This window comes from Ailuropoda melanoleuca, chromosome 15 (assembly GCF_002007445.2).
Source record: "Ailuropoda melanoleuca isolate Jingjing chromosome 15, ASM200744v2, whole genome shotgun sequence".
Lineage (NCBI taxonomy): Eukaryota > Metazoa > Chordata > Mammalia > Carnivora > Ursidae > Ailuropoda > Ailuropoda melanoleuca.
Window position 1 is genome coordinate 46,424,461 of NC_048232.1, and position 26,445 is coordinate 46,450,905.

A 26,445-nucleotide genomic window follows, 5' to 3' on the forward strand; every position below is an offset into this window, starting at 1 on the left:
GATGGTAGAAATGTTCACCGTAGGGACCTCTCAGCTGGCATACATAGGTAGTTTTAGCTTCCTTTGGTTACATTCCTGCCATGTGCTGGACACTGCATTGGCCACTTTGCTCATGTTCGAGCGTTTAAGCTCAAACGCGTTTGGGATAGGTGCCGTACTCACGTCTTGAAGACAAGGAAACTGAGCTTCAGAGACATCAAGAAATTTACTGAAGGCAGCACAGCGGATCATGTTACCTGCATAAACACCAGCTGTGGGTGCTATGATTTCTCTGAAATGGAGCAGTTGAAGAGTAGAGCAGAGTAGAACGAGAGCAAATACTGTCGGCCTCGGGTCATTTCCCAGATGACCAGAATAATTTCTGACTAAGGTCACTTCCGGGGCTGTCAGTGTGCTTCTCTTAAAGACTCTCTCTTCCTTTGTCCAAGAAGCCACATGTATTCTTTTGTCCGTGTGGACGTGGCCATGGCCCTTCCTCTTGACACAGGCGGTATCGGACACAGGTTGAAAATAGCAGTCACAGCACGGAGACTCGGCATTTTAAAAAGTCATTCTCTTGACAGAATTCTCGGCATATTTGAAACGCACGGTTCTTGTCTGTTTTTAGTTCACTTCAGCCTTTCGGGAGCCACAACTCAGCCCGGCTTGGTCTGACTTCGAGTCTGTGGCACGTGTCCCGGGGGCGCGGCATGTGGGCGGGGCCCCGGGGGGCAGAGCCACGCCCCAGCCTGCTCGGTATTCTGCCCTGCTCCGCCCCGTCCTGTGCTCTCCCAGGCTCGCCTGTCAGGACCTGACCCCTGGGCTGTCTGATGGATGGAAATAAACACAGCTGGCTGACGCTTGAAAAACCATTGCCAGGGATTTGTCCCTCTCTGGCTTTTTCTAGCCACCACGCTATTTATTTCTTGATTTTTTGATTTAACAGAATTGCACCCTTTGTGATTCATTTGCTGTCGGTGTCAGTCCACAGCTAAACAGAGACTCTAAAACAAAACAGTCCGGAACGGGGCTAGCGTATTTGAAAAGTGCAATCGCCAGCCCAGCAGGCTCATTCAATCTGGGGGAGCTTGTGAATATTCTACAACACTCCATCAGAGAGAAGCCTCTCGTTCAGCATGGAGTGGAGATGATTCTAACTGCCTTTCCTCATCCAAGCAGAGGAGAGCATTTTTTTGCCACCCTCCTCTCCCCCCACTCACAGCCCCAGATACCACAGGTCAACACGAAGCTCTCTGAGACCGAAATGCCATGCACTCTAAGATGTTGAATAGATACATAATAGGGAATGGTCGTGCCTTCCGAGCCAGCTGGCATCTCACTTCTCAGAAGGTCTTCTTTCCTCTTGTGCTACGTGACTCCGCAGGAGTTGCTCTAGTTTTGCAAAGAAAAGGAAGGAGGTGAATGATCAGAGACAAACAAGGTAGGCTCCAGACAGCGCGAGGACTGTTTGGCAGTTCCTGGGTAGAGCTGATGCTGCCCGTGCCCACCACTGGGCCCCGGCGGCCTTCCCGACTCCCAGGTACTTGTGACGAGTTAGCTTTTGTTTGAGCTGGAGGATTACTGACGCTGAGTCTTTCCTAGGAGGCATTTGCAATCATCGCAACTTGCAGAAATATAACTGGGGTGGCTCCACCTCTCCACCTTCCCAGAAATTTCAGTTGACCTTAGCATTTCTCATTTCATGCGAGAAGAGGCATGATTTATGGATCCTGCTTGGTTTCAGAATGTAGCGAAAAGAAATACATTACGAACGGGAGTTGTGAGTGCCATGTTACCTATTTTTAGATAGGCGAATCTTAATTGGAAACATCACAAATAGAAGGTGGAAGAAGGATGAAAGGGAAAAGTTATGCTTTCTACACAGGGAAGAAAACTTAACTGGGGGGTGGCAAGTTTTTATCTTTAATTCCATTTTTCTCATCAGTTTCGTTGGCAGATGGTCACCTTGATGAATTGTGGGCTCTGTTGTGAGGTGGGACCAACCTTTAATTTTTTTTCTCTTTTCCGCCTTTTTGAGAAGACGCACTTTAGAAGGCAAATATGTTTTCTCCCCAACGGAGCTAATTTTATCCCATTCCATTATCCACCATTGATTTGCTTTCCCAGGTTTTGAACGAAGCTGAGATATATGTGGCTGTTTGGGTACTTTGTGACTCCTGCATAAACACCAGTTGTTGATGCTTTAATTTCTCTGAAATGGAGCGGTAAATTGAAAAGCAGAACAAAACCAAATATTTGTTGTGCTGGGGTCGTTTCCCAGATGACTGGAATGGTTTCTGAGGAAGGTCACATTAGGGTTTTCAAGAGTGCCTCTTCCGTGGAATCTAAATATCTTTCTCTGCTCAAGAGGCCACACCTCCCCCCTCCCTTTTTTCAATCGACATAGCAGCTTCCATTTGACATAGATGATATCATCCTCAAGTTGAAAACGAGAGCAACAGAATTAAATGACTGGGTTTTTAAAAAGTTATTCTGCTCTCTACAGAATTCTCAGCATAGTTGAAATGCACAGTTCTTGGAAGTAGTTAAAAGATGTCAGGCTTTATGGAAGAATCATTTTCATGTCAAATGTTTCTCTTTACCTGAAGTTCAGCTCAATGGCTGAAAGGAAGGGAGCCTAAGAACTGAAAGAAAGACAAAAGGGAAAATTGATTTGGAAAAGGTTTCTCCTTTTCATTTTTTGAGCTTGGCGGGTTTTTTGAGATGTGCGTGAATGCCTCAGTAAGATGTTGTCTGATTATAACGTGGCTCCCACAGCTGGGGAAAACGTTAGCACGGTATGGCCTGGTGTCACTTTCTGACAAGGACAGGGGTTGCACCAAATTTTAACGCCTTTCACAGGGACTGAGGTACGAGTATTTTACTTTAAAATGATTTCCATGAACATGAAGGATTGAAATTACTTTCCACAAGTCCTGAGAGGTGAATGGATTCATACAGAAGAGCAATGTTTTGTCATCTCCAGACCTATTCCCGACCCTGCAGGGAGGGGATGAAACTGTGTTCATTCCTGTACGCCTGGAGGAAGGGATCCAACCATACTGAGTGGCCATTAGGTCCTAGGCAGCGGCCCAGGCGCTTTATGGATGACATCATTTGGTCTTCTCAGTGTTGTGTGGTTGTCTTATTGCCCTCAGTTTCAAATGAGGAAACAGAGGCCAACTCAATGCTTCATACACATCAGGTACTCAGTACCTTGCCCTGAGGTGTGTTGGTTAAGAGCGGGGTCTCTAGAGCTAGCCTTCCATAATCTGAGTCCCAGCTGTGCCGCTTACTAGCTGTTTGATCTTAGATTAGTGTGTGCAAACCTCAGTTTCCTTCACCATAAAATAGGGAGACTAACAGCTCTTTAATCACTCTATAAGGTGAGCATTATATGACATTATCCAGGTGATGTGCTATAATATTGTTATTGTTACAGGTAGATGAATGGATGGATGCTATTATTAATTTCCTTGGGACCATGAACTGTAGGGTAGCCATGCTCTCTCATCCACCACTAAAAGACATCGGGGCCCAGTCAGCAACACCCGGTCCCTGTTGGTCAAGGCACGAGATGTGTGGGATTAAATTTGGAGACCTTGGAGCCCCCAGCCTGGTTCTCTCCCTATCAGTGCCCTGAGATTACTGGCCCCTATTGAATTTCAGCTCGTTACTGGATTGCATTCTTTTGAGTCCTACTTGCTTTTGTGTGTTGAACATGCACGTAGCGATGGATGTGAGACCCATTGTGGTGGCTGTTCGTTGTTAATTTCATGATAGTTTTTGCAGAAGAGAATCACTCCACTAGAATGTGAAGAGGGCTTTCTGCAAGGTGAGAAAATGGTGGGAAGCCCTATCCTGGGGTGCACGGGACAAATAAAAAATAATTTCGAGGAGTTAAATTTTCACTCTCCCTGAGGCTCCCAAGGTGCGGTAGTTTATTTTCATTATGTCTCTTGTAAAGGCAGCACCAATATGAACAATGTGAACAAAACAAACTAACGTTTCTGTTTGCTACCATCTGAAAGTTCCTTAGGGCCCATAGACTCATTTGCGAAAATTCATGTGCGCAAAACTCATTTGCAAAAGCAAATAAAATATGTGATCACAAATGCTCTTTACCTGACTGGCCTAGGGGACTAGCTGAAAATGAGTTTGTGCCTTTACGTCTGCTCTATGGCGTAGCTGTCTCCAGCTGTCCGATCTCCTTACGAAATGAACCCTCATCGAGCCACTTTATTTATGTCAGACAACTCCATGGTTTGAAATCTGGTTATAACTCAGATGGTTGTTATGTCACCGTACTGATTTGTGAGTTTCCTTTTTGAAAAATTGCATTCAATCATCCCGCTCTGTAGCTTTGGAAACATCTTTGCAAGTTCATTCCTTAAAAGGTCCAGCAAAGGAAACATCTCTGCGTTCAGCTAAGTTTGGCTTTTATGCCCCTTTGGGTTTGCATATGCTGCTTTCTTTCCTCATGAAAACTGTCGCTACAAGTAGGGTATGTCCAGGAACCCCGAGTGAAGAAAATTAGAAAAAAAGAAACACTTACATATAAAGTATGTAGTAACTGGAGATAATTGGAAGCTACCAGAAAACTTACTAAAATCTCAAAGTCTTTGGACTTGCTTTTTCCAAAGCAATTAAAATACGAGGCAGGGATGAAGTAAGACATGCGATCTGCCAGACTGTGTGATACACAACTATAATTCTGCTCAACCTTTAAATTTGCTGCTTTTTGCAGCCGGATTGACTCACTTATTCAACAAATCATATATGTTGAATACCTATATATTCCAGACTCTGCTCTGGGTAGCAGGGATATAAAAATGAAAGAGCAAACAAAAATTCCTGCCTGTATGCAAGGAGCATACATTGTAATGGGGTAATAGATTTAGCAGACTAATCTTTTGGAAATATTACTCCCCCCCCCGCCCCCGCCGCCCCTGGCTCCCCTGGGTATTAGTGACACTATTTCATCATAAAGTTATTGAGTGTCCTTTATGGTCTAAATTCTGAAGTGTAACTTTATCAAGTTACAGGAGCCTTAGACTTTTCTCATTGACTTTTGGAAATCAGTAGAAAAAATGGCATTTGCTTTCTGGTTAAACTTTAATGAAATCCATTGACTCCACTTAGGATTTTTTTTCCTGGCTTGTGGCAACATATTTTCCAGTCTCAGAGGTGTAAGCCATCTTCCTGTTGAACTCCCATTGACCATATAGCTCTCTGCTCAAGACACCTGGCTGCGGGTGATACTATTTTGTGAAGGCGGGACCCACTGGCACAGTACTAGGTAACACTATGGTCACCAGGTACATGAAATCTGATTGAAATTTCTCTACACCAGTGTGTCATCTCAGTTGTGAGAGTGTAACAAATGCTTGGTAACAATTGATAGTAAATTTTGTGAATGATGAATGTTTCTTTTCAAAAAATTACATTGGGGGGCACCTAGGTGGCTCAGTTGGTGAAGTGTCTGCCTTCAGCTAAGGTCATGATCTTGGAGTCCTGAGATTGAGCCCCACACCAGGGCTCCCTGCTCAGTGGGGAGTCTCCTTCTCCCTCTGCCTCTCGCCTCTGCTCATGCTCTCTCCCTCTCAAATAAATAAAATCTTAAAGAAATTACATTGGATTGAAATAAAGATCGTTCTTTTTTCTTTTTTTAAAGATTTTATTTATTTATTTGACAGAGATAGAGACAGCCAGCGAGAGAGGGAACACAAGCAGGGGGAGTGGGAGAGGAAGAAGCAGGCTCATAGCGGAGGAGCCTGATGTGGGGCTCGATCCCAGAACTCCGGGATCACGCCCTGAGCTGAAGGCAGACGCCCAACTGCTGTGCCACCCAGGCGCCCCAGAAATAAAGATCGTTCTTATAATGTTAGAAGAATGTCAGTTTCCTCTCCTATATTCTTGTATGTTTTCTTGGATGGGAAGGAAAGAGGATGAATTGCAGATGCTGCCTGAAAATTATGCAGAATTCAGTGTATGCTCATGGAGGAGGCAGCACATGCATGTGTCATTAGTCAAGAAGGAACAAAGACCTCTTGCCTTCACGTTTCCACACTCTTTCTCCAAAGGCCCTGTCCAAACCCTTAGAGGAGCTGCTAATTACTAATGAGTTGCAGAGTTGATGGGTTTTACATTTCATCTCTTCTCATTTCCCTTCTGCAAACCCCCCAGGTGGAAGTGTCAATCAAGAAGAGACAACTGCCTAAGGTAGGGAAGGAAGAAAAGATGAGGCAGAGATGAGAGGGACAGTCTATTCCAGGCAGATAAACAGTTGTTGAATAAGTGAGGCATCTCCTGGCCCGAGGAACATGTAATGAAATCAAATCAAAAATGACTTCATTCCTAACTGCTTCTATCAGAGTCACCCATCCTCTTAGCCGAGTGTCTGTTTACCTTCTGCTCTGTGTGGTTCTTGCCACTGAGGAGATCCAACTGTTTTCAAAGAACACAATCCGTGTTGTGTTGCAGCCAGTCTTGCCATCTTGATGTAAATATTGTCAATTGCAGCCTGTTACATCTTCCTCCACTGACTATGTGAATTGCTTCCCGATGCTGGAGTTCCTCTAACGATAATGCAAGCAAAGAAACCACATCTCACGTTTGAAATTCTAGTAGCAAGGACTCCAGGAGTACCCCTGTAATCAAATATTTTCCAATCCCCCAAATTAAAAAAAATATATAGGAAAAGTCCAGCCTTGTGGCTGGATCTGCTGGAGGAGAAGATCAAAGAGATCGTTAAATAAAACTAAAGTGTTGCTGCTTATTCATCTGGCTAGAGAAAGAACTCCGGAAATTTCAGCCATCTGTGGGTATGTGTCCCTGGATGTCAGTATCCAGAACGTATTTGTTAAACACCTTGAACGAGCTTGGGACTGACCTACAATAACATTGAATGTTCCTTTGTCTCTGCACGTTCCGCTTTGTCGCGTCTGTGGGGACGGGGCAGGTTTTGCAGTGTCATCGCCCTGCCTCATGGGAGAGTGGCATTTCACCTCACAGGCGGAAAGACGCCTCCCCACAGCCTTCAGTATTTCCAAAGAAAGGTCTTCGTCATCTCTGAGTAACGTACTGCACCAGGGATTTTTCCCATTGTCAAGCCTCGATTCCGTGGTGAGCACTGTTGTGCTTTTCCCAGTTCCATCTTCACTGAGCGCTCGTTCCCTGTCGTGTTTCTCAGGCCTTAGTTTACCCTTCTTTGGCAAGCGGGCCGAATCTGCAGTGAGTAGAAGCCACTGGAAGTCGCATCTGTTTTTCTCCAGTGATTTAGGGATCTGTGAATAATAATTTTGGTGGTTACTGAGAATTCTGGAATCCCAACTAATTCCATACAAATGGAGGAGACTCCCTAAAGATCTAATTATAATATTTACATGTCATTAGTTTGTTGAGAAGTCTCATCTTGTTGGGGTTTATTCCAAGGGTAAAATGGTTTTATTTTCCCCCTTCACTGCTTTCAACTGTATTGTGTTGAATTCTACTTTCCTGCTGGGAAGCAAGTTCCTTAGCAACATCTAATTTGCTGTCATTTTCAATTATTAGTATAGTCTCATTTGGGTATTTAAGGCCTAGTCCCATTCATTAAAAAAAAAGATTAACCTCAAATTTGATTCAAAGTGTATCCTCCTTCCCCCTCTGTTATTTGGAGGGAGTGTGTATGTGCGTAAAATGTGTGTGTGTGTGTGTGTGTGTGTGTGTGTGTGTGTTGGTTCTGAGACACCTTTCCTTCTCTCTTCTAGGACCTCGCTCCCCTGGAGTTGGAAGCTGAGAGGAGGGAGGGAGCTGGCTGAGAGCTTTTTACAAGGTTGTTAGAATATCAGTCGTGGGCAGACTGCAGGCCAAATTCACTCTGGCTTAGACAGATTCTCTCTGAGGGGGTGGTCTCTGTTGAAATGGTCTCTGCAGAGTGTTATATATAGTTTCTCAGCCAGCACCCTTCCCTCCACCTCCATCCCTACAGACACACACCCTGCATCCCCGTGGCCTTGGCAGTGGTCATGCCACCAACCCCTTCTCTAGGCTGTGCACACTAGAGCTTGGGAACCCCTCACAAAGCAGGAGTGATGGGAGCCCCTTCTGCCTCCTGAGAGCTGAGCAGGACTAGATGCAGTGAGGCTTCTCCCATTTTCCTCCCAGGCACATCACATTGGATTCCACAGAAATCTCTAGAGTTTGCTGGGCATTTGGCTCCATGTTCATGTGAACCTCAAATGTCAGAGGACGCATGTCCAAGGTCCCCTCTTCTCTCTCATAGAGCACTACCCTCCTAGTTTCCACATAACCTCATGTCTCCCTGCTGGTCCATTCTGGTGGCCACGGCGGGGGGGGGGGGGGGGGGGGGAAGTCCTGCCTCTTAGCCAGGGTCCAGCTGGGAAACGCAATGCCAGGCCCCACTTCTCCTGGGCAGTCCTCCTAAATGATTGTCATGGCGCAGCCTACCCTCCTCACTGGGGGGAGGGGAAAGAGCCTGCCCTCTCCCTCAAACACTGGCCTTCCCCGCAATCCTGCACCTCTCTTATTTCCTGTTAGACTGGTGGGTAAGGTTTGGGGATGGGGTGGGAAGGGTGGTATGACAATTTTTTTTTAAAGATTTTATTTTGAAGTAATCGCTACACCCAGTGTGGGGCTTGAATTTACAACCCGGAGAACAAGAGTCACAAGTTCCAGCCAGGTGCCCCTGAGAGAACTTGTTTAATGGTAGGGCCATTTCTGCTGCCTTTTTTTTTGTTTTTTAAAGGTTTGTTTATTTATTTGAGAGAGAGAGAGAAAGCGCGCATGCATGAGCAGGGGGAAAAGCAGAGGGACAGAGGGACGTGGAGAGAGAATCCTCAAGGAGACTCGCTGCTGAGCACGGAGACTGACGTAGGGCTCGATCTCATGACCCATGAAATCATGGCCTAAGCTGAAATCAAGAGCTGGCTGCTTAACCGACTGAGCCACCCAGGTGGCCCTCTGCCGCCTCTCGATAAGCTGGCTAGCTCTAGGTGCTGGGGGCTTTCTCTACAATGTGAAGTACTTAAGTGACTTTAATTTTGGTCCAGAGCAGAGTTTTAGGACGCTGAAATATGACACCTATTACATATACATTAAAATGTGTACCCACAGATAGATGTGAAATGATTATGGGTATATATCCTAGGCCCTAAAAGATCAGGACACCCGCCTCTCATCCTTCTTATCTACAGTTCATACAAAAAAACCTTAATCCATGACAAGGGCAAAGAAGGGCAGTGCATTCTGTTTTTCCCATGATCACAATTTTTATTTTTCCAAATGTCAAATTTCAAAGTTTTAAAAACATATCTGCATTCCCAGTGCCCCAACTGCTATCTTACTGAGAAGCTTTAATAAGTGAATAAATATGGAAGTACTTTATGTGGTCTACAAATACATACGAGTGCCATGACTGCATGTGATTGCATATGAGATTTTCTATGTGTAAATACACATACCTACAAGCCTTATTTCAGTTTGCTATGTGAAAATAAGCTGGTGTCTACCAGCTTTTTATTTCATTGGTGTATACCAATCAATTAAGACTACAACCAGTCTTGAGCCTGACTGACTGGGTTTTAAGCCTGGCTCCATGATTTTAGGCACATAGCTTAATCTCTCTGGGCCTCGATTTCCTCATGTGTAAATGGGGATAATCATAGTGTCTACCTCACAGAGTTGCTGTGAGAATCAAGTGGATTAGTTCATTAAAAAAAACCCAAAAAACCACACACACTTAAAAAACCTTAGAAAAGTATCTGGCCCATAGTGAGCTCTCGAAGATGGGTTTTTATTATGTAATCTTACTAGCTGCAGAGAAAAAACAGGAAATTTCTTATTTTTTCTTGGATCTTGGTATTTTGGCTATTAATAATAGAAATAAAATGAATAAAATTAGCATTCACTTTCTGATGAGGTTGACTTTTAAACATCTGCCTTAAAGAGTGACCCGGGGCTAGAGTGGAAGGAGAAATCAGGAGATGATCAGAGTTAGACTTCACCTGCCATCAGGGTAGCAATCATATGCGCCTGAGTCGAGAACTCGGACAGCAGGCTAGTGAGCCACCCAGGCAGGACAGACAGACTGATGCTGGACATTCGTTATTAAGTAACAGATCTGTAAAGCTCTTTGTTCCCATTCTAGCTCACACTTGTTTTCCTTCTGTTGCTTGCTGTCGGCTGTATTCAGCTCCCCTTTGAAATGCCGAAGGTTTGCAGAGTCATATCGAAAGGAAAAGTTTGACCTACTGATTCTTTTCAAACGGCTTCTCAATATTTCATTTACTGTTTCAGCCTCATTGCCTTCCTACCTCGTACTTGTGCACAGCTCTCATTAGCTTTATTGGCTTACCTGATCAAATTGATTTCGTTGTATTTTCTGGAACTGGAGGCAGACCGTTTATATATTTATTTCCTTGCATCCTTTCTATTTTTATCTTTCCATTTCAAGCTTTCATTCTAAACTTATCACAGATGCTAAGCCTTAGCAGCCTTGATCCTCTCAGCAAATATTTGCCAGGTTGTAATTTTTTATTTGTTATCAACAGCCAAATTTAAACAAGGCCAATCGCTTTCTAATTTGGTTTGCTCAAGCCCCAGTCTTGGTACTTAGAGAAAGCAAATGCTTATTTCTTGTTCTTTCTTAAGTGTGTTTTTCCCTTATCCCTCATATAGTGCAGTTCATTTTTTTTTTCCCTAAGTAAAAATAATTGGGGCAGGAGGAGCCACATTGGGACCTAAAGTTTAAACAGAAGGCATTTGGGCAACAACACCCTGAAGTACAGAGATGGCTGGGGGTGGGGGGTCTGTTCGTTAGCCTAATAATCTTGTTATTGTCCTCTTTCCTTCCTTTTTTTTACTGCCTCCATGGTGGGGGAGGGTGCGGGTTCGGGGAGGGGTGGGTTGGGGGTGGGGGTACTCCCGGTGGTCCCAGCTTGTTGAAGGGTCCCTGCAGCTGTTGCAGCCTGAGTGGCAGTTGCTGCCCGAGCTTCGGTTCCTGTGGCGGCTGCCTATTCCTGGCCGGCTTCTGTAGATGGCAGCGGTAGTTTTATGTGCGTGTCTTTGGACTTCCATGGGTTGTCTGTGTGTGTCTGCCGGCGGCAGGGGCAGAACTTCGGACGGCGGCCACGGTAGGCAGTGGGGGAGTGCTGCAGGGGGTTGCTGAGGACGTCTTGAGAGGTTTTTCAAAACCCTAATTTCACTTTTAAAATAGGTATCTTAATCAGAGGCTACATTCGGATTCTGGTCTGTCAAACAATGGCTTGCAAAAGCACATGTCCATACGGCCCTCCTTCTGGTCCCCCAGCTGCTTCCTGCTCATGGCTGCTGGGGGCTGTTAGAACAGCATTTCCTCCATCACCTTTCTGTCTGGGAACTTGCGGGTCCTACCTGGCCCACGAGGCGTAGCCTCCTCCAGGAGGCTCTCCTTGCCTGTTCCAGTCCTGAGCCACCTCTCACTATTCTGACCTAGGCATCAGCACACTACTGCTTGTAGGTCAACTCTAGCCAACTGTCTGTTTTCGTAGTGAAACTTTGATTAGGATACAACTATGTTCATTTGTTTACATGTTGTCTGGCTGTCTCTGAGATATAACGGCAGAATCGAACAGTTCTGACAGAGACCGTAATGACACACAAAAACTTAAAATATTTACTTTCTGGACCCTTACAAAAATGTCTGCTGACCCTTCTCCTAAAGTGAGAAGGCTTAATGTATGAACCTCCCAGCATGGTGTGTAATGAATGCCCCTCTTGTGGATTGTGCAAATTTCTCACTTTAGAATTGAGTAGATATTTTTTAAAGATTATATTTACACGTAATCTCCACACCCAATGTGGGGCTCAAACTCACAACCCTGAGATCAAGAGTCACAAGCTCTACTGACTGAGCCAGCCAGGCACCCCAAGAATTCAGCATAGTTTTTTTTTTTAGTCGTTCCCAGGCGTTTTACTCACTGAACAAAAAATCTCAAAATTACACGTGGAGATTGGGGTGGTTTCACCACAAGGGACAAAGAGAACCCACAGGCGATTTCATTTTCTAGAGACAACATCCATTTATTACCACCCTTAGGTGACTGAAGAAAAGGCTTCCAGAGCATAGCTTTGTATCTAAACCAGTTTCTTCCAACTCTTACTTGTTACTGATCTCCGTGAAGGAACATAAATCTTATCAAATTTCCATAAGGATGTGTGAAGATGTAACTTAATCAACTCATTTATATGAAAGTCCAAATACACACACAAAATTAGAAAGTTAGCATTTATTTAAAAAAATAATTCTTAGTGGGATCCTTTTAGACACTCAGGTGTCCCACTTTATAAGAGCTTGACTAGCGGTAGGTATGACGTGAGAAGACACTGAACTCCGTTCCGGAGCTGGCGTCATTCACTGGTCCTCTCTCCTGCGTAGCGGCCAGCCCATTCCCAGGGTGGAGTACACAGAAGAAGAGACGAAGACGTGGGGCGTCGTGTTCCGAGAGCTCTCCAGGCTCTATCCCACTCACGCTTGCCGGGAGTATTTGAAAAACTTCCCTCTGCTGACCAAGTACTGTGGCTACAGGGAGGACAACGTGCCTCAACTCGAAGACGTCTCTGTGTTTCTGAAAGGTAAGGCTTCACACGGCTGTCTCTTGCCCTCCTGGCCAACAGCCTTGCTTGCCTCCCAAGGATGCACGGTGCAGCAATGGCCCTTTTTACAAAAAAGGAAAAGCTCCCTTTGATTTAAAGAGAGGAGCCCTGAGCCAGCGATTCCCCGGGGCCACCTGCAGGAAGCAGAGCAGGGACTGTGGGCAGGGAAAGGGACTCCGCTGTTCACACTGCTCCGGGGCTTGGTGGGGTCTCTCGTGGTGGTCTGTTCTAGGCCGAAAACCCCAAAGGATATTTGCAAATTCAGCTTTGGGCTCTTTCTATCCAGGAACTACTCTGTGGGGGCTGCATGGGGATGGAATGACCTCAAAGGTGACGTTTTACTTGCTTTGTTAAAAATTATGCATTGCATGAAGAAATATCATGGATAATGTTGAACACTAGTGACTTTCCTTTGGGGGAAACCAGTCAATTAATCAAAGAAATATTTTTATATATACATGATGTGCCAGGGGCTATGCTCATGGCTGATATAGTAGGGAACAAGATGAGACACAGTGTCACCTCAAGTTCATGTCCTTGTGTGGTCACTCCTCACTGGCTCTACTGGGACAGCAGCTGGGGAAGTTTGTAGGGGTGGCGGGAGGAGGCCAGGTTTCAGGGTGGCCCCACTCCCTCCTCTGAGCCTCCCTGGGTTTGAGTCCCGTGTTCTGCGGTCTTTTCTCTCCTCCTGTCTCAAGTGCAGCATTTGTAAAAGCAAAAGCCTTGCTGCCTTCCTTCTTTCCTGAAACTCCCTTCCTCACCTGCCTACCCTCTTTCTATCGGTGATGCTTTATTCTCTAGACTCTTCGGGCCCACCTCTCAGGACCCGCCCTCTGAATTCCTCCCCACCCTCCCCACTATGTCATCAATCTTTGTATTAGTTTCCTATTGCTGCTATAAGACAACACCACAAACTTAGTGACTTAAAGTAAGATGAATGTATTACCTTACTGTGCTGGAGATGAGAAGTCTAACATCAAGGACTTGGCCGGGCTGCATTCCTTCTGGAGGCTTCTGTTGCCCTGCCTTTTTCAGCTTCTGGAGTCTACCTGCATTCCTTGGCTCCTGGCCTTTTCCTTACATGGCTCCAACCTCTTGCTTCCGTTGTCACATCTCCTCTGATTCCGTCCTTCCCTGTGTCCCTTTTATAAGGACCCTTGTGATGATGTCAGACCCACCTGAGTAATCCGGCATGATGGCCCATCTGAAAATCCTTAGCTTAATCACACCTGTAGAGCCCATTTTGCCGCATAGTCACAGGTTCAGGGTGTGAGGCCATGGGCATCTTTGGAGGCTGTTAGCTTGCTGCCGTCTCCAGGTATGGCCACCTCTAGCTTTGCTACCTATCCTGAGCCTACCCACTGCCACCACCCAAATTGAGGTCCCCATTTTACAACCTGGATGCCTGTATTTTCTCCCCTCCCCCTGTCGTCCTCTCCTTCCAGATGAAGCTTCCTAAAGCATCACTTGCTTCCAGGCATCTCTGCTCAGAGGCAGCCAGTGGCTCCCTTTTGATTTTACGGGGGTTGGACTTTCGTGTGTGTGTGTGTGTGTGTGTGTGTGTGTGTGTGTAAAGGCCAGATAATGAATATTTCCATTTTTGTGGGCCAGGAGGCAAAATGGAGGCTCTTCTGTGGATACTTATATATAACCATCTAAATGTGACCATTAAAAAAAAATGTAAAAATTATTCTTAGCTCATGGGGTGTACGGGACAAGCTGGGTTTGGACTACGGGCCGTGGTTTGCTGATCTCTGGTTTATATGATCCAGTTCTGAGCTGCTCAGCCTCAATTCAAGGCCCCGACCTGGCTTTCTGAGATTGTGCAGGATGACGACTGCGCCGTACAAACCCCCGTTCCAACTGTTGGCTCTCCACGCCTTTCCTCAGGTTCTGTCCCTTGCTAGAAAAATCCTCCTCTTCTACCTACCAAATTCTACCTATTCTTTAAGACTCAGGGCAAGGCCTGCCTCCTCTCTGAATCCTGATCCTGACAGTCACCACGCCCTTCCCCTCGCGGATTCATCCTAGATCCCGGTGTATCGGGAAGAGGTACGCGTGGTCTGAGAGCGGTAGGCGTGGTCTGAGAGCGGTAGGCGTGGTCTGAGAGCAGACACACGGAGAACCACGCCCAGCGCGATGGGAGAGCCCCATGTGTGAACATCATCCAGGATATTCCTTACTATGGGGAAAAAGACTGAGAACCACTAATCAGTATCATTTAATTAGTGCCTAATTACTAATGCCTTATGTTGTTGCTTAACTGGATTATGTTCTCCCTAATGGCCTTGCCTCTAACGTGTCCCTCTTTGTTTCCCACAGTTATGTGCATATTATAGATTTACCATGGGCTTGATTGCTCATATATGGGAATTGCTTTTTTACTGCGTTGTTTCCCAAACCCCAGTAATTAGAATACCATCCCGTAATTTTTGCCACATCTCTCTCCCAACTTAATATTTTTACGGGAGGCCGTATGGTGTAGCACGGGTTCTGGCTGCAGGATGCCTGGCTGAATCCCCACTCTGCCAGTTCTTGGCTGTGTGACCTCAGATGAGTTCTCTTAACCGCTCTGTGCCTCAGTTTCTTCTCTGCAAATGGAGATAGTTATTTTATCTAGCTCACAAAGTGGTTGGAAAGGGATACTAATTGATACTGATAAATCTAGAAGCCCTAAAGTCATTTCTTTAAAAAATTTTTTTACTTCTTTTTTAAATTTTTTGTCTTTTAAGGATTTTATTTATTTATTTGACAGAGAGAGAAAAAAGAGAGCACAAGCAGGGGGAGCAACAGGCAGAGGGAAAGGGAGAAGCAGGCTTCCTGCTGAGCAGGGAGCCCAACGGGAGGCTCCATCCCAAGACCCTGGGATCATGACCCGAGCCTAAGGCAGATGTTTAACTGACTGAGCCACCCAGGTGCCCCTATTTCTTTCTTTTAAAAAATATTTTATTTATTTATTGAGAGAGAGCAAGTGCACGCCAGGAGTCGGAGGAAGAGCAGAGGGAGAGAGTCTCAAGCAGATTCCTTGCTGAGCATGGAGCCCGAGGCAGGTCTAGGTCTCATGACCTGTGAGTTCATGACCTGAGCCCAAACCGAGTTGGAGGCTCAACCAACTGAGCCACCAGGTGCCCCTAAAGTTATTTTTTGACACATGTTAAGCATAGCAGAGTCTTAATTATTACCGCTATTGTTCTTGCTGTTATTTTTCAAGGCCCCTGTGAACTGGACACTGGGAGCTCAGTCTGCATCATTCATTGGCACATAGCAAGCGTGATGTAAATGTATGTGTTTTTAAAATTATTTTATTTAGGGGCGCCTGGGTGGCACAGCGGTTAAGCGTCTGCCTTCAGCTCAGGGCGTGATCCCGGCGTTATGGGATCGAGCCCCACATCAGGCTCCTCCGCTGTGAGCCTGCTTCTTCCTCTCCCACTCCCCCTGCTTGTGTTCCCTCTCTCGCTGGCTGTCTCTATCTCTGTTGAGTAAATAAATAAAATCTTTAAAAAAAAAATAAAATAAAATAAAATTATTTTATTTAATCATTTTTTAACTGATTCCCTTTTAAATACCTAATTTCTTTAAAAGGGAAACTTTTAAAGCAATGATATCCACACATTCAAAGTTCTTGATGTGTTAGTTACATATTTTTAAAAAATTTATATAAAAATAAGATACATAACTTCAAATAACATTCCTCTGTGTACCACCACTCAAGTCCCACACGTGGGATATACTGGTTTGATCGACATAAAATAGAAAAAGAAGAAAATACGCTTATCTTTTTGATATTCAGTAGGGAACAATCCAAAGTAAAAGCTTTTAGAATGAACATAATATCATTAGAATTATGGGTCTGAGGAGGCCTGAGAACAGGAATATTTTTCACGTAGATACCAGAAATCCCCGGATGGGATTTGTAAGCTTAATTGGTTCCTGCCTTTTAAAATCATTCTAACCATTCTGAGGTGCTCTCCTAACGAGACAAGTGTTTCAGAACGGGAGCCTTTACGATGCTGGTGTCAGAGATAAAGGTAGCTCTCCTGTTGTAAATTTCCTGGGCCTTCACGATGAGCAAGCATTAGGTAACCCTTAAACTGAGAACATTGCTGACCACAGCCTGATTGGGGTAGCGGTATAGGGCAGCTGCCTAGACTGCCTTGTATTCTGTTTACTTTGTCTCCTCCTCCCGTAAGCCAATAGAGCATGCAGAGCTTTAGTGTACCTCTTCCGAGGACAGTAATTAATATGCTTGTTGTCATAACATCACAGAAAACAACAATACGGAATGAAGGAGGTGGGGGGTATTGACAATAGAAAGCCCTAGAGTGAACTGATTCCACAAGGCTAGTGACGGGGGTGAATTAGCTGTGTGTTGACTGAACACAGACAGACAGAATGGGTGTGTCTTGGAGAAAGACACCAGGTAATCCGTGGTAAGCATCACTTTAAATGTAATCTTGTCCTGTGCATTTGAGCTTTCTTATGCTAATTCTGCTTCTGAATTTAAATCTTTAACATTTTTTTCACCTTTCTTTCCACTTTAATGAATGTCTTGTTCCCCTGGAAACCATCAGGCGGGAGGGAGTATGCTTTAGTAATCAGAAGCCACAGACGTGAGGGCCATTAACAGCAGATGTCATTCAGTTGTCAAGAGTTTTAAGAACTTGATTACTTTGTTTCTAACACGTCCTTATCAATAATAGGATGGCCTGCTTGGGACCTCAAGTCTTGTCGAGTCAATATTTAGTTGGCTCTTTCTGTTGGCATTTCAGAAAGATCAGGCTTCACCGTGAGGCCAGTGGCGGGATACCTGAGTCCGAGAGACTTTCTGGCGGGACTGGCCTACAGAGTGTTCCACTGCACCCAGTACGTCCGGCACGGCTCGGACCCCCTCTACACTCCGGAGCCGTGAGTACCCTCGTTGCGTTCCTAGGCCGGCTGGAGACCACTCTTTCAAGTGGTCCGTGCTCACTTTACTTGGAAGTTGCTCAGGCCCTCTTTTACCTCCACAGTCATTTCATCGGGAGAGCCACCGTGCTCACCTAAAGAAGCCAGTGCTCCCTGAAAGATCGGATTCCTCAGCTGGGGTTGTAGGGCCTCCAGTAGCCTCCCTTTAGTTTGTCTCTCTACCCTTATCCCAACACTGAACCTTTTGCGTTGGCCAGGCCGTTGATGCTACTGGTCCTTAAAACGTGTAATTTGTATAAAAGCCATGATCCATAGAGACCATGAGGTCAATGTTGCGTTAAAAGAAACAGGGTTCCAAATCTGAATAATAAGGACACTCCTGACATGCCGGGTGCTGTTCTCATCAACTCATCTAATCCCCATAGCAATCCCGGGGTGTAGATGATTATGTCCAGTTTTACTGATGGGGAGATGCAGGCACAAAGGGGTTAAGTCAACGCTGACACAGCCGGCGCTCATGCACCTCTCTCGCGAGAAGGCTTCTCTCGTTAAGCGTGTTCAGGCGCCCACACCGATGCAGTCCTCATGCCGTGCTCATTACTGATCGTTCTCCCTTAGTGTTTTTCATCACCCCCCGAACTCAGGACCTTGTACTGTGCTCTTCCTCCTGTCTTCGTTTCTTGGACACTCCTCCAGTCCTACCCACCACCTCTAGATATATATGGGGTTCCTGGTTCTTCTTTGACCCTGTCAGCTTTCCTTGAGAGAATCGACCTTTGGGGCTTTTATCCTTTCTCTCCCGGACAGTGGGTGGCCAAGGGTTGGGTAAGCTGTGAACCCTCATGTGTTAATCATTTGGCCTTATCACCCATGGATTGTATAGTCGCCCAGGGTGAAACACTGGCCCGTTTTCTTAAACTTAACTGAATTTCCCAGTGCCTTCGAGGCAGACATGAATCCCATCGTCTCTGGGAAACATTCTCTTGCCATCCCCATGCACAATCACTCCTTCCTCAACAAATTTACCATTTAGTTCCCTCATCATCCATTACATGTATTTAGCCTTGCTAGCTTTTAACATTTTAACTTGGGTCTTACCTCTTTGCCAAAACTGTCAACTACTTGAATATTTCTTTGTATGCTTTTTTAAAAAAATGAATAAACATTTATGGGTAGATTACTACGTCCTTGGATTGTCTTGGAACAAGACAAGGTCCCTGCTCTCTGGGGTGAATGAGGGGGGTGGGGGACAATGGTCAGCATGCAAACACGTAGGCAATCTGGTATCAGGTACAAGTGCTATGATGTGCTCAAAGTGCTGGAAAGACAAATAAAGCAGGTTGAGGAGATGACCAATAATGGACAGTGCTCTTCTGGGCTGAGTCATCAGGGAAGCCTCTTGGGAGGTCGCATGTAAGCAGAGACCTAAATGCAATCATCTCCTGGTAGAACATTCCAGTGGAGGGAAAAGAGATCAGAGCCAAAGACCCCGAGGCTGGGAGTTGTCATTGGGTGTCTGTCCCCTTGGGCTCCATTTGAATGAGTGTCTACCCCTAATCTTACCGAAATTTGTTAACCACTGTTCTTCAGGACACTGGGGTTATCACTTCACTTGTAATGCTTACTAGACTAATCTTGTGGTTGATGGACTGGATGATCTTCACTGGGGAGCAGAGAATCCTTGGAGGTTCGAGCAGTTGAGTAGCTGCTGGTGGTGGAAGTAGGCAGGGATTTGAGCTGAGTCTCTGAGGCTCCCCTCCTCCTCTTAGGCTGCACGAGGCTCACTGACCACCAGGTCGGTCCTGGCAGGGTCACTACATTGCTTTTTTTTTTTTTTTTTTTAAGCTCCTTTCAGCTTCCCTGAAAGTGTTTTCAGGGTAAACAAAGGTTACTTATAGGACTCAAGACATTTGGAAAAGAAATGCTTCTTATAGGGGAGTGAGTACTCAAAGGAGCATTGTCAGAGTTAGAAAGGCAATCTCTAAATCTAGCCCAGAGGGTTTACAAATGGCCCTGTTTACAAATAGCAGGCACTTTGTTAGTTCCTTTTGAATAACTGGCCCCCCTGAGGCCTGTGATAGCGTACCAATAGGTATGCAGAGAGAGAGGGCAAAGAAATGAGATTTTAGCCACAGAGGTCTATAAAATTTTGGGATAATGTGTTATATTTTTACCAAAGTACTTTCAGCCAATTCATTCAGCAAACATTTATGTGCAGTGTTAGCAGGGAGGTGCAGTGGATTCAAAGATGAATAAAATATAGCAGCTGCTTCTTAAAGCAGCTCACATTCTGGCAGGGGAGATAGAAACATAAATAATTATGGAAGAGTGTGCTTGGGGCGATGATGAGGGTGTGTACAAAGTGTTAGAGGAGTACAGAGGAGGGAGCAGTCCTGAAAGGCTTGTCAGAGAGGGTATACACTGAATGGGGGTCTAGAAGGGGGAATAGGAAATTGTTTTTGTCCAAGGCAGGGCGGGGTGGGGGGAAGCTTTCAAGTCAAGGAAACAGCAAGTGCAAAGTTGTGGAGGCTCACAAGAGGCATAAATGAACAAGGCTTTTACACCAGAATGGCCAGAGCATAGGGTATGTGTTAGGGATGGGATTTTTTTTCAGGCCGCAGCGTAAATGATCATTTGTTGAACTAGGACATTTGGGCTAAATTCTGTAGGCAATAGGGAGCTAGCCAAGGTTTTGAAGCATGATCAGATAATTGTGTTTGAGAAAGATGATGGGGGTGGGGGCTGGGGAAGTGTAAAGAACGAACTAGCTGGAAAACCAGCAGGAGCTCCCATTCCAGTGAAGGAATGTAGTTTATAATTTCTTGAACTAGAAAAGGTCAGTGGGATAGGACAAGAGGTCATCTATTTGCAAAACACCATCGTGATGGAATTAACAATATTTGGTGACATAATGAAGGTGAGGAGAGGGTCCTCAAGGTAGCACTAAGGTTTTTAGATTGGGAAGCTGAATGGATAGTTTTTTTCTAATAATGAATGAGAATACTGGAGCTGGATCAGGCTTGGAGGGAAGAGGGAAGGAAGGAGGGAGAGAAGAGGAGGATTTGTGTTTGGGACTTGTTGTCTTTGGGGTGCTCATGGGTGAGACCTCCTGGAGAAGGCCCTGATAGTTGCAAATAAGTCTTGGGAGTTCAGAAGTGAATTTAAAGCTCCCACCACAGATGTGAGTGTTTTCTTCTTCCCTGACTCCCATGACTACCCAGACAAGAGGAGGCTTAAGTCAGGGTTTGGAAGCATGGGCTTCACTAACTTGGGTTTTTTTAACAGACTCTTTTTTGGGGGAGTGGGTTTTATGTCATTCATTTGTTTTGTGTGTGTGTGTGTGTAACTAATTTTCATTCGTTTTTTTAAATTATTATTATCTTATGAGTAGGTAACACATGTATGATTCAGAATTCAAAGCCTACTGTGAACAGTGACTCCTTTTCGTCCTCTGCTCCCTTGACATCCACTTCACCTCCCCAGAGGTGACCACTGCTGCCAGTTCCCCTGCACCCTTCCAGAAATACAGCAGGCAGACACAGTTCTCTGTGAAGATCCCTTTAATCCAGATGTATTGCAAAGTCCTTAGTCCCTTCCCAGCTGCAGCCTTGAATGGATGGGATCCCACCTGGGAGTGCTGTTTCCTGCCCAAGCACTTTTCCAGGCATTGTCTTTGTAATGAAATCCCATTTCCTCAATTGAAAACCAAGGAGAGGGCAGAGTCTCCAATTTGTGAAGTTCAACTTGGCTCCTGTGTTTGGTGCTTGTACTCTGCTTCCAAATAACCGCCTTCAGTTGCTGGGCTGTTGTCGAGGAGGCAGCGCTAATGAGACAGAGGTGTGAACCCTTGAAGATGCGGGTAGAAATGAGAGTGAAAGCAGCGAAAAGACATTATCCAAAAAAAAGAATTTTATTTTCCTTTTCAGTCTGGGGAGAGTGTATCCTGATATCCCAGTTTTCAACAAATATTTGGTTTTAAACCTGTCTTTGGCCTGTTTTTACATTTTACATTTTGAAGACTGTGTGTTCTCTAAACTCGGCCGGATAGTGAGACTTTAATTTAAAAAGTGATGGCAGATCGGATTGGTTCCCCTGGAAAAGTTTTCTGGCCTGGAGGACAGCAGTGAAAGTTGTGGAGAATCAGTGACTCTTGGTTTTCTTGGTGGGAGGACTTGCTTTTCCATGTGTTTCTACCTATATTGAAAGGTCACCGATTTTGCTAGAAGTCAGAGCTATCCTCCCCCCCCCCCCAACTGCCATGCCGTGCCCGAGGCCAGTGATTCTGCACTTTACTGTTGCATAGCGGCATGCTTTGATCTGCTGTGATCACATGCAACTTTGTCACTAATCAAGTATTGAAGTTTGTAAAAAATTTCCTTTACGTAAATCAATTGGGTCAAATTCAAGGTTATTCCAGTAATAGTGTCCTTCCCACTCTGAGGGATGAGAGGGAGAGATGCAGAGTTCCAGGAAGCCTGGGTGTGTGAGCATCCCCCTGGGCACATGAGTGGTGGCAGGACAGGCATTTGAGAAGGGCCACCATCTCCACGTCTCCTTTCCGCGTCTCGGGGATATCCACAGTGGCCGTGTCTTGGTGCACCCTCTGGCCAATCTTTTAGAACAGGGTTTCTCCTCCTCGGCATTGATAGTTTGGGCGTCTCAGCTCGTCCTTTGTTGTGGGGGGCTGGCTTGTGCATTGTAGGGTGTTAGGGAGCATACCTGGCCTTTATCCACTAGATGTCAAGAGCACCCTTCCACTCAAGCCAGAGGTGACAACCGCAGATGTCTGCAGATACTGCCAGATGTCTCCTGAGGGGGGCAGCATTGCCCCCAGCGAGAACCACTGTTCTAGAAGAAATTTGCCAGGTCATGTTAGCATTGTTGCTCTGTCTGGCAATTATTGCTTTCTTTTTTTTTTCCCCTGAAGATTTTATTTATTTATTTGAGAGCGAGAGAATGGGAGAGAGAGCCCATGAGCAGGGGGACTGGGAGGGGAAGGGGCAAAGGGAGAAACAGACTCCCTGCTGAGCAGGAAGCCCAACATGGGGCTCGATCCCAGGACCCTGAGATCATGACCTGAGCCAAAGGCAGACACTTAACCGACTGAGCCACCCAGACACCCCTAATTATTGCTTTCTTTTCTTCTAGAAGCAGTCTGTAGACTGTTTCCTTTCTGAAACACAAAGGCAGCCTAGCATTCCCTTGTTTCACTTCTGTTGTTCTTTGTTGCATAGAGAGAGAAAAGTGTGATCTCATCAAACCGTATCTCCTGCTTCTCTCTCGCCTCCTCTGAAACTTCATGCTCCAGCCACACTGGGCTTCTCACCATTCCAGTGATGCTGCTGGTTCATGCCTCCGCCCCTTTGCACGGCTGGTTCGTTCTGCCTGGAATGATTCTAGTAAAATCGTCTTAATTCCCTAGGATTAAACTCAGTCACTACTTCTCTGTGGATTTTTTCTAGGCAGAGCTGGACGTTCCTGTAATACTCTGCCTTCTAATTTAGCACTAACAACACTGGCAATTATTTGTTCACATGTCAGTCTCCTTCCTAAGACTGTAATGAACTCAGAGCCAGTTAACAAAGGCGATGCAGGAGCAAGGAGGTCAGACTGCAGTTGCAGTGGATCCCCAATCCTGGCATATAAGGTGAAAACTGAATCGTCTGTGGGCCGAAGCCATAAACAGCTCTGCTACTGAGAGATGTCAGGTTCAAGGTCCACTCAAAGGCCCAGACCCCATCTGAGATCCGTGGAGTGGGGGAGTCTAGGGGAGTGAATGCTGTGGGTTCATTTGAAATCCTGGGCATGTGCGCTGTGGTGGTGGGACCTCTTTCTGAAAGGCTGCAGCCCAGTGCTGGGGAGTGCCTTCCACTCTCCCCAGTAGCTTTACTCTGATTTCAGGGACTTATCTGGACACCCTTCCAGGAATAAGGCATTTTTACACATTCAGTGTCTTCAGGTAAAATCCTGGACTGATTTTGTTGGGATTAGAGGCAGCTGGTGGGATTTGCTGGTGAGAGTTTAGGCAGCGAGGGAAGCTGTGAGGGCACGTCACTTGGCTCCGAGAGCCCGCTCTTCCAGCACGCCCAGTGTGGGGCCACCTGCCCTACTCCTCTATTTTGTTTTTGGGATATAGATAGTTTCAGACTAAGGAAGTGGTTATTCACTGTGGAGCTGAGGAACAAAAGGAAATGTGCAAGTTGTCCCCATGTCCCCCTTACGCAAACGAGAGAAAGAGAGCGAGAGAAGGAAGAAGGGACCGAAGCCCAGAGGGAGAGAGGAGGGGAAAGAAACTGCACTTTACATGGTGCTAAAAAAGGATATTTCCTCCCTTTGGGTAACTAACCCTAAATATTGTCACACTTAAAAGGCAGGGAAGCTCATGGCCCCCACTTTAACCAGAGTGTCATTCTGTGACTTGTTCTGAATCACATTTGAACTAATATTTAAAACATTGCATTAAGATGAAGTTCTGCGCGATTGGCAACTTCTGCCGAGCACTGGTGCACGTCCCCAGGGGCTGCCATGTGGATGGACGTGTCGTCCGTGTCTGCCGTGAGTAAGTGCTCCTCCCCCAGGGAGGAGAGTGGACCAGAGAGGCAGCAACATCTCTGGATTGGTCTCTCGAAGCTTCCTGCTGGATTGGTGGTAATTCAATTTAGGAGGCATACTGGGAAGAGAAGCAAGTTGCAGGGAGGGCCTTGTCCCTCCCTCTCTGGTTTGGTCTCTGACATCAGGCTTCTGGTTTCCAGAAGGTGCTTTGGATTTTCAGATGTGGTATATTTTACACTCTCCCTAGTTCTGCTTTTAGTCCTTTGCCTTTTCTTCCCTGGACACTTCCTTCGAGGGGCTTTGTGGTCTCTATTCTTCGTAGTTCCTATAGGCTTCTTGAACGTGTTTTGTGCAAGGTGGAGGTTGAGCACCTGCTAGCTGAATTTGCCTGTGCACATGTACTCATGTATATGATTTTCAATGACCTCTATAGTCCTGATGCCCAGTGGTATCTTAGAAACGCAGCGCTCTTCATGAGAAATGTAGTTCAAGAAAACTGTATTCTCCTGGAGCCAAATTTTATGCTTTCCTCCAGAAGCTGTGTGGGTTGACTGAAATCTCACGAATGAAGAAGGGTAGGGCAAGCAGACCCTATTTTCTAAGGCATTAATCCTACACACACACACACACACACACACACACACACACACACACACACTCCTATATAATCTGATCTTGTTCTTCTCCATAGAGGCCTAATCTACCCTGATCTAGATTTCTGGACGGAGGTGTCCAGATGCTTTGTGGTTCTGCACGGGGTATCCTTTGAAACGTAAACATTGCCCAGAGCCGTGGTGAAATACACATCTGTAACACAACCTCTCTACCCCTTGTCTATTACTCAGGGAGAAGCAACCAGGAATTTTAAATATAAACCTACATTCTTTAACATCAGTTTTTTGAGATCAAGCCAGGACAATATCTGTCTTTCCAGAAGAACTATTGCCAAAGTAATAATGCAGTTCTGCACCAGGAATCCCTTTAAACAATGTTCGAGTGAAAACATTTAAAAAGATTAATTCTATTTTATTTTCAGATGTTGGGCTTAACATACTAGTAACAAAAACATACTTGGCACAACATAGGATAAGCTTCTTCATTCCGGGAGTCCCTGATTCAGAGCTGCGATGGGATGATCGATTATTCAGCACACAGTGATGTGGGTATATGTTCTGCTCTTTCCTGGTATGTCACTTTTCAAATCAAAGGGCAAACTTCCACCATTAGGAAATAATTCATGACACCATTGACTAATATTGCAGGGTCTATTGCCGCAAGACCACTAAATGCATTTGCATTAAGGGAATTCTTTCTTGTCGCAGTTGAACATTTTAGGGGCAATTAATGTTGTCTGTAAATATAACTGTTTTAAAGTTTAAAAAAGGCTTTGCAGTCAGGTGATTTTTCTTATAATTGCTGCTGTGTTTCAATTTTACAGGAAAAATAAAAGTGAATTATTTCCGACAGTATTTTTCATCTGTTTCTAAGCAAAGTAAATGACTCTTATGCTTAGCCTTTGCTTGTTAGAACAGAACCCTCCCTTAAACTGGCAGAAATGTCATTTATTTTCTTTTCTTGTGGCTCAGACATTAATCCTCATTTGTTAAGTAATAATACCAGCAGGTAAAGATGTAGGTTTTCACATTTATAAGAAAATTTGGCTGCCCCTCTCTTGATCTGACAGATGCCTCTCACTAGGTCTGTAATGAGAGGAAAAAGAGGATCTTTCCATTCTCAATTTTCCCTCCTTGCTGCCGTCGGAGAGATTCTGGGCATGTGAACTTGTGTGACTTAAGCCCTGACTGTCTCGGGTGTTTTAATATCGGGCTTCACTGAAGGCAAGTCTGGGCAAGGCCTTACGGTGGTGCTGGGAGGATAAACCAGACCTTTAGAGAGTTTACCCTTCATTCCTATGAGCTCTGTGTAGCTTAAACGTGCTCTTTCCCAGAGGACACCGGAGCACAGCACCGAGCTCCCTGCCTGGCCAACTGGCTTCCTCGGGCGCTATTAGCATTGCTGCCGTTCAGGATTGCAGAGAAGTGTTAGTACTAGCGATTCTCAGAAAATGGCATGTTCTCAGAAAGCCGATCCCATCCGGCATCCTTTTCTTGCATTTGAACCCAGAGCTCACACCCTCAACATGGCAGCTGTCTTCCCCCTCAGGAGAGGTTTGGTTTGGACTCTACCTGGGCCAGTTAAGACATTAGATAGAGGTCCTAAGACCTGAAAGTACTCTCATCCCTTCTAGACCAATGCATAACTTCAGCAGCAGTATCGGTATCAGCAGAAGCAGCAACAATATTTTTTACTATTAACAAGTATGTATTTATTGACTGTTATGGACGAGGCACTATTTTCCATGTTGTATGTGGA

The 26,445-nt window shown here is 45.4% G+C and overlaps 1 protein-coding gene across 1 annotated transcript in view; it reads left to right on the top strand.

The window, feature by feature from the left end:
* TPH2 (tryptophan hydroxylase 2) overlaps nucleotides 1–26,445 on the top strand; it is a 105,177-nt gene that overhangs the window by 31,996 nt on the left and 46,736 nt on the right. The window contains exons 7-8 of the mRNA XM_019795719.2: nucleotides 12,398–12,594; nucleotides 17,385–17,520. Coding sequence (XP_019651278.2) covers nucleotides 12,398–12,594; nucleotides 17,385–17,520 — 333 coding nt within the window. The remainder of the gene's footprint in view (nucleotides 1–12,397; nucleotides 12,595–17,384; nucleotides 17,521–26,445) is intronic.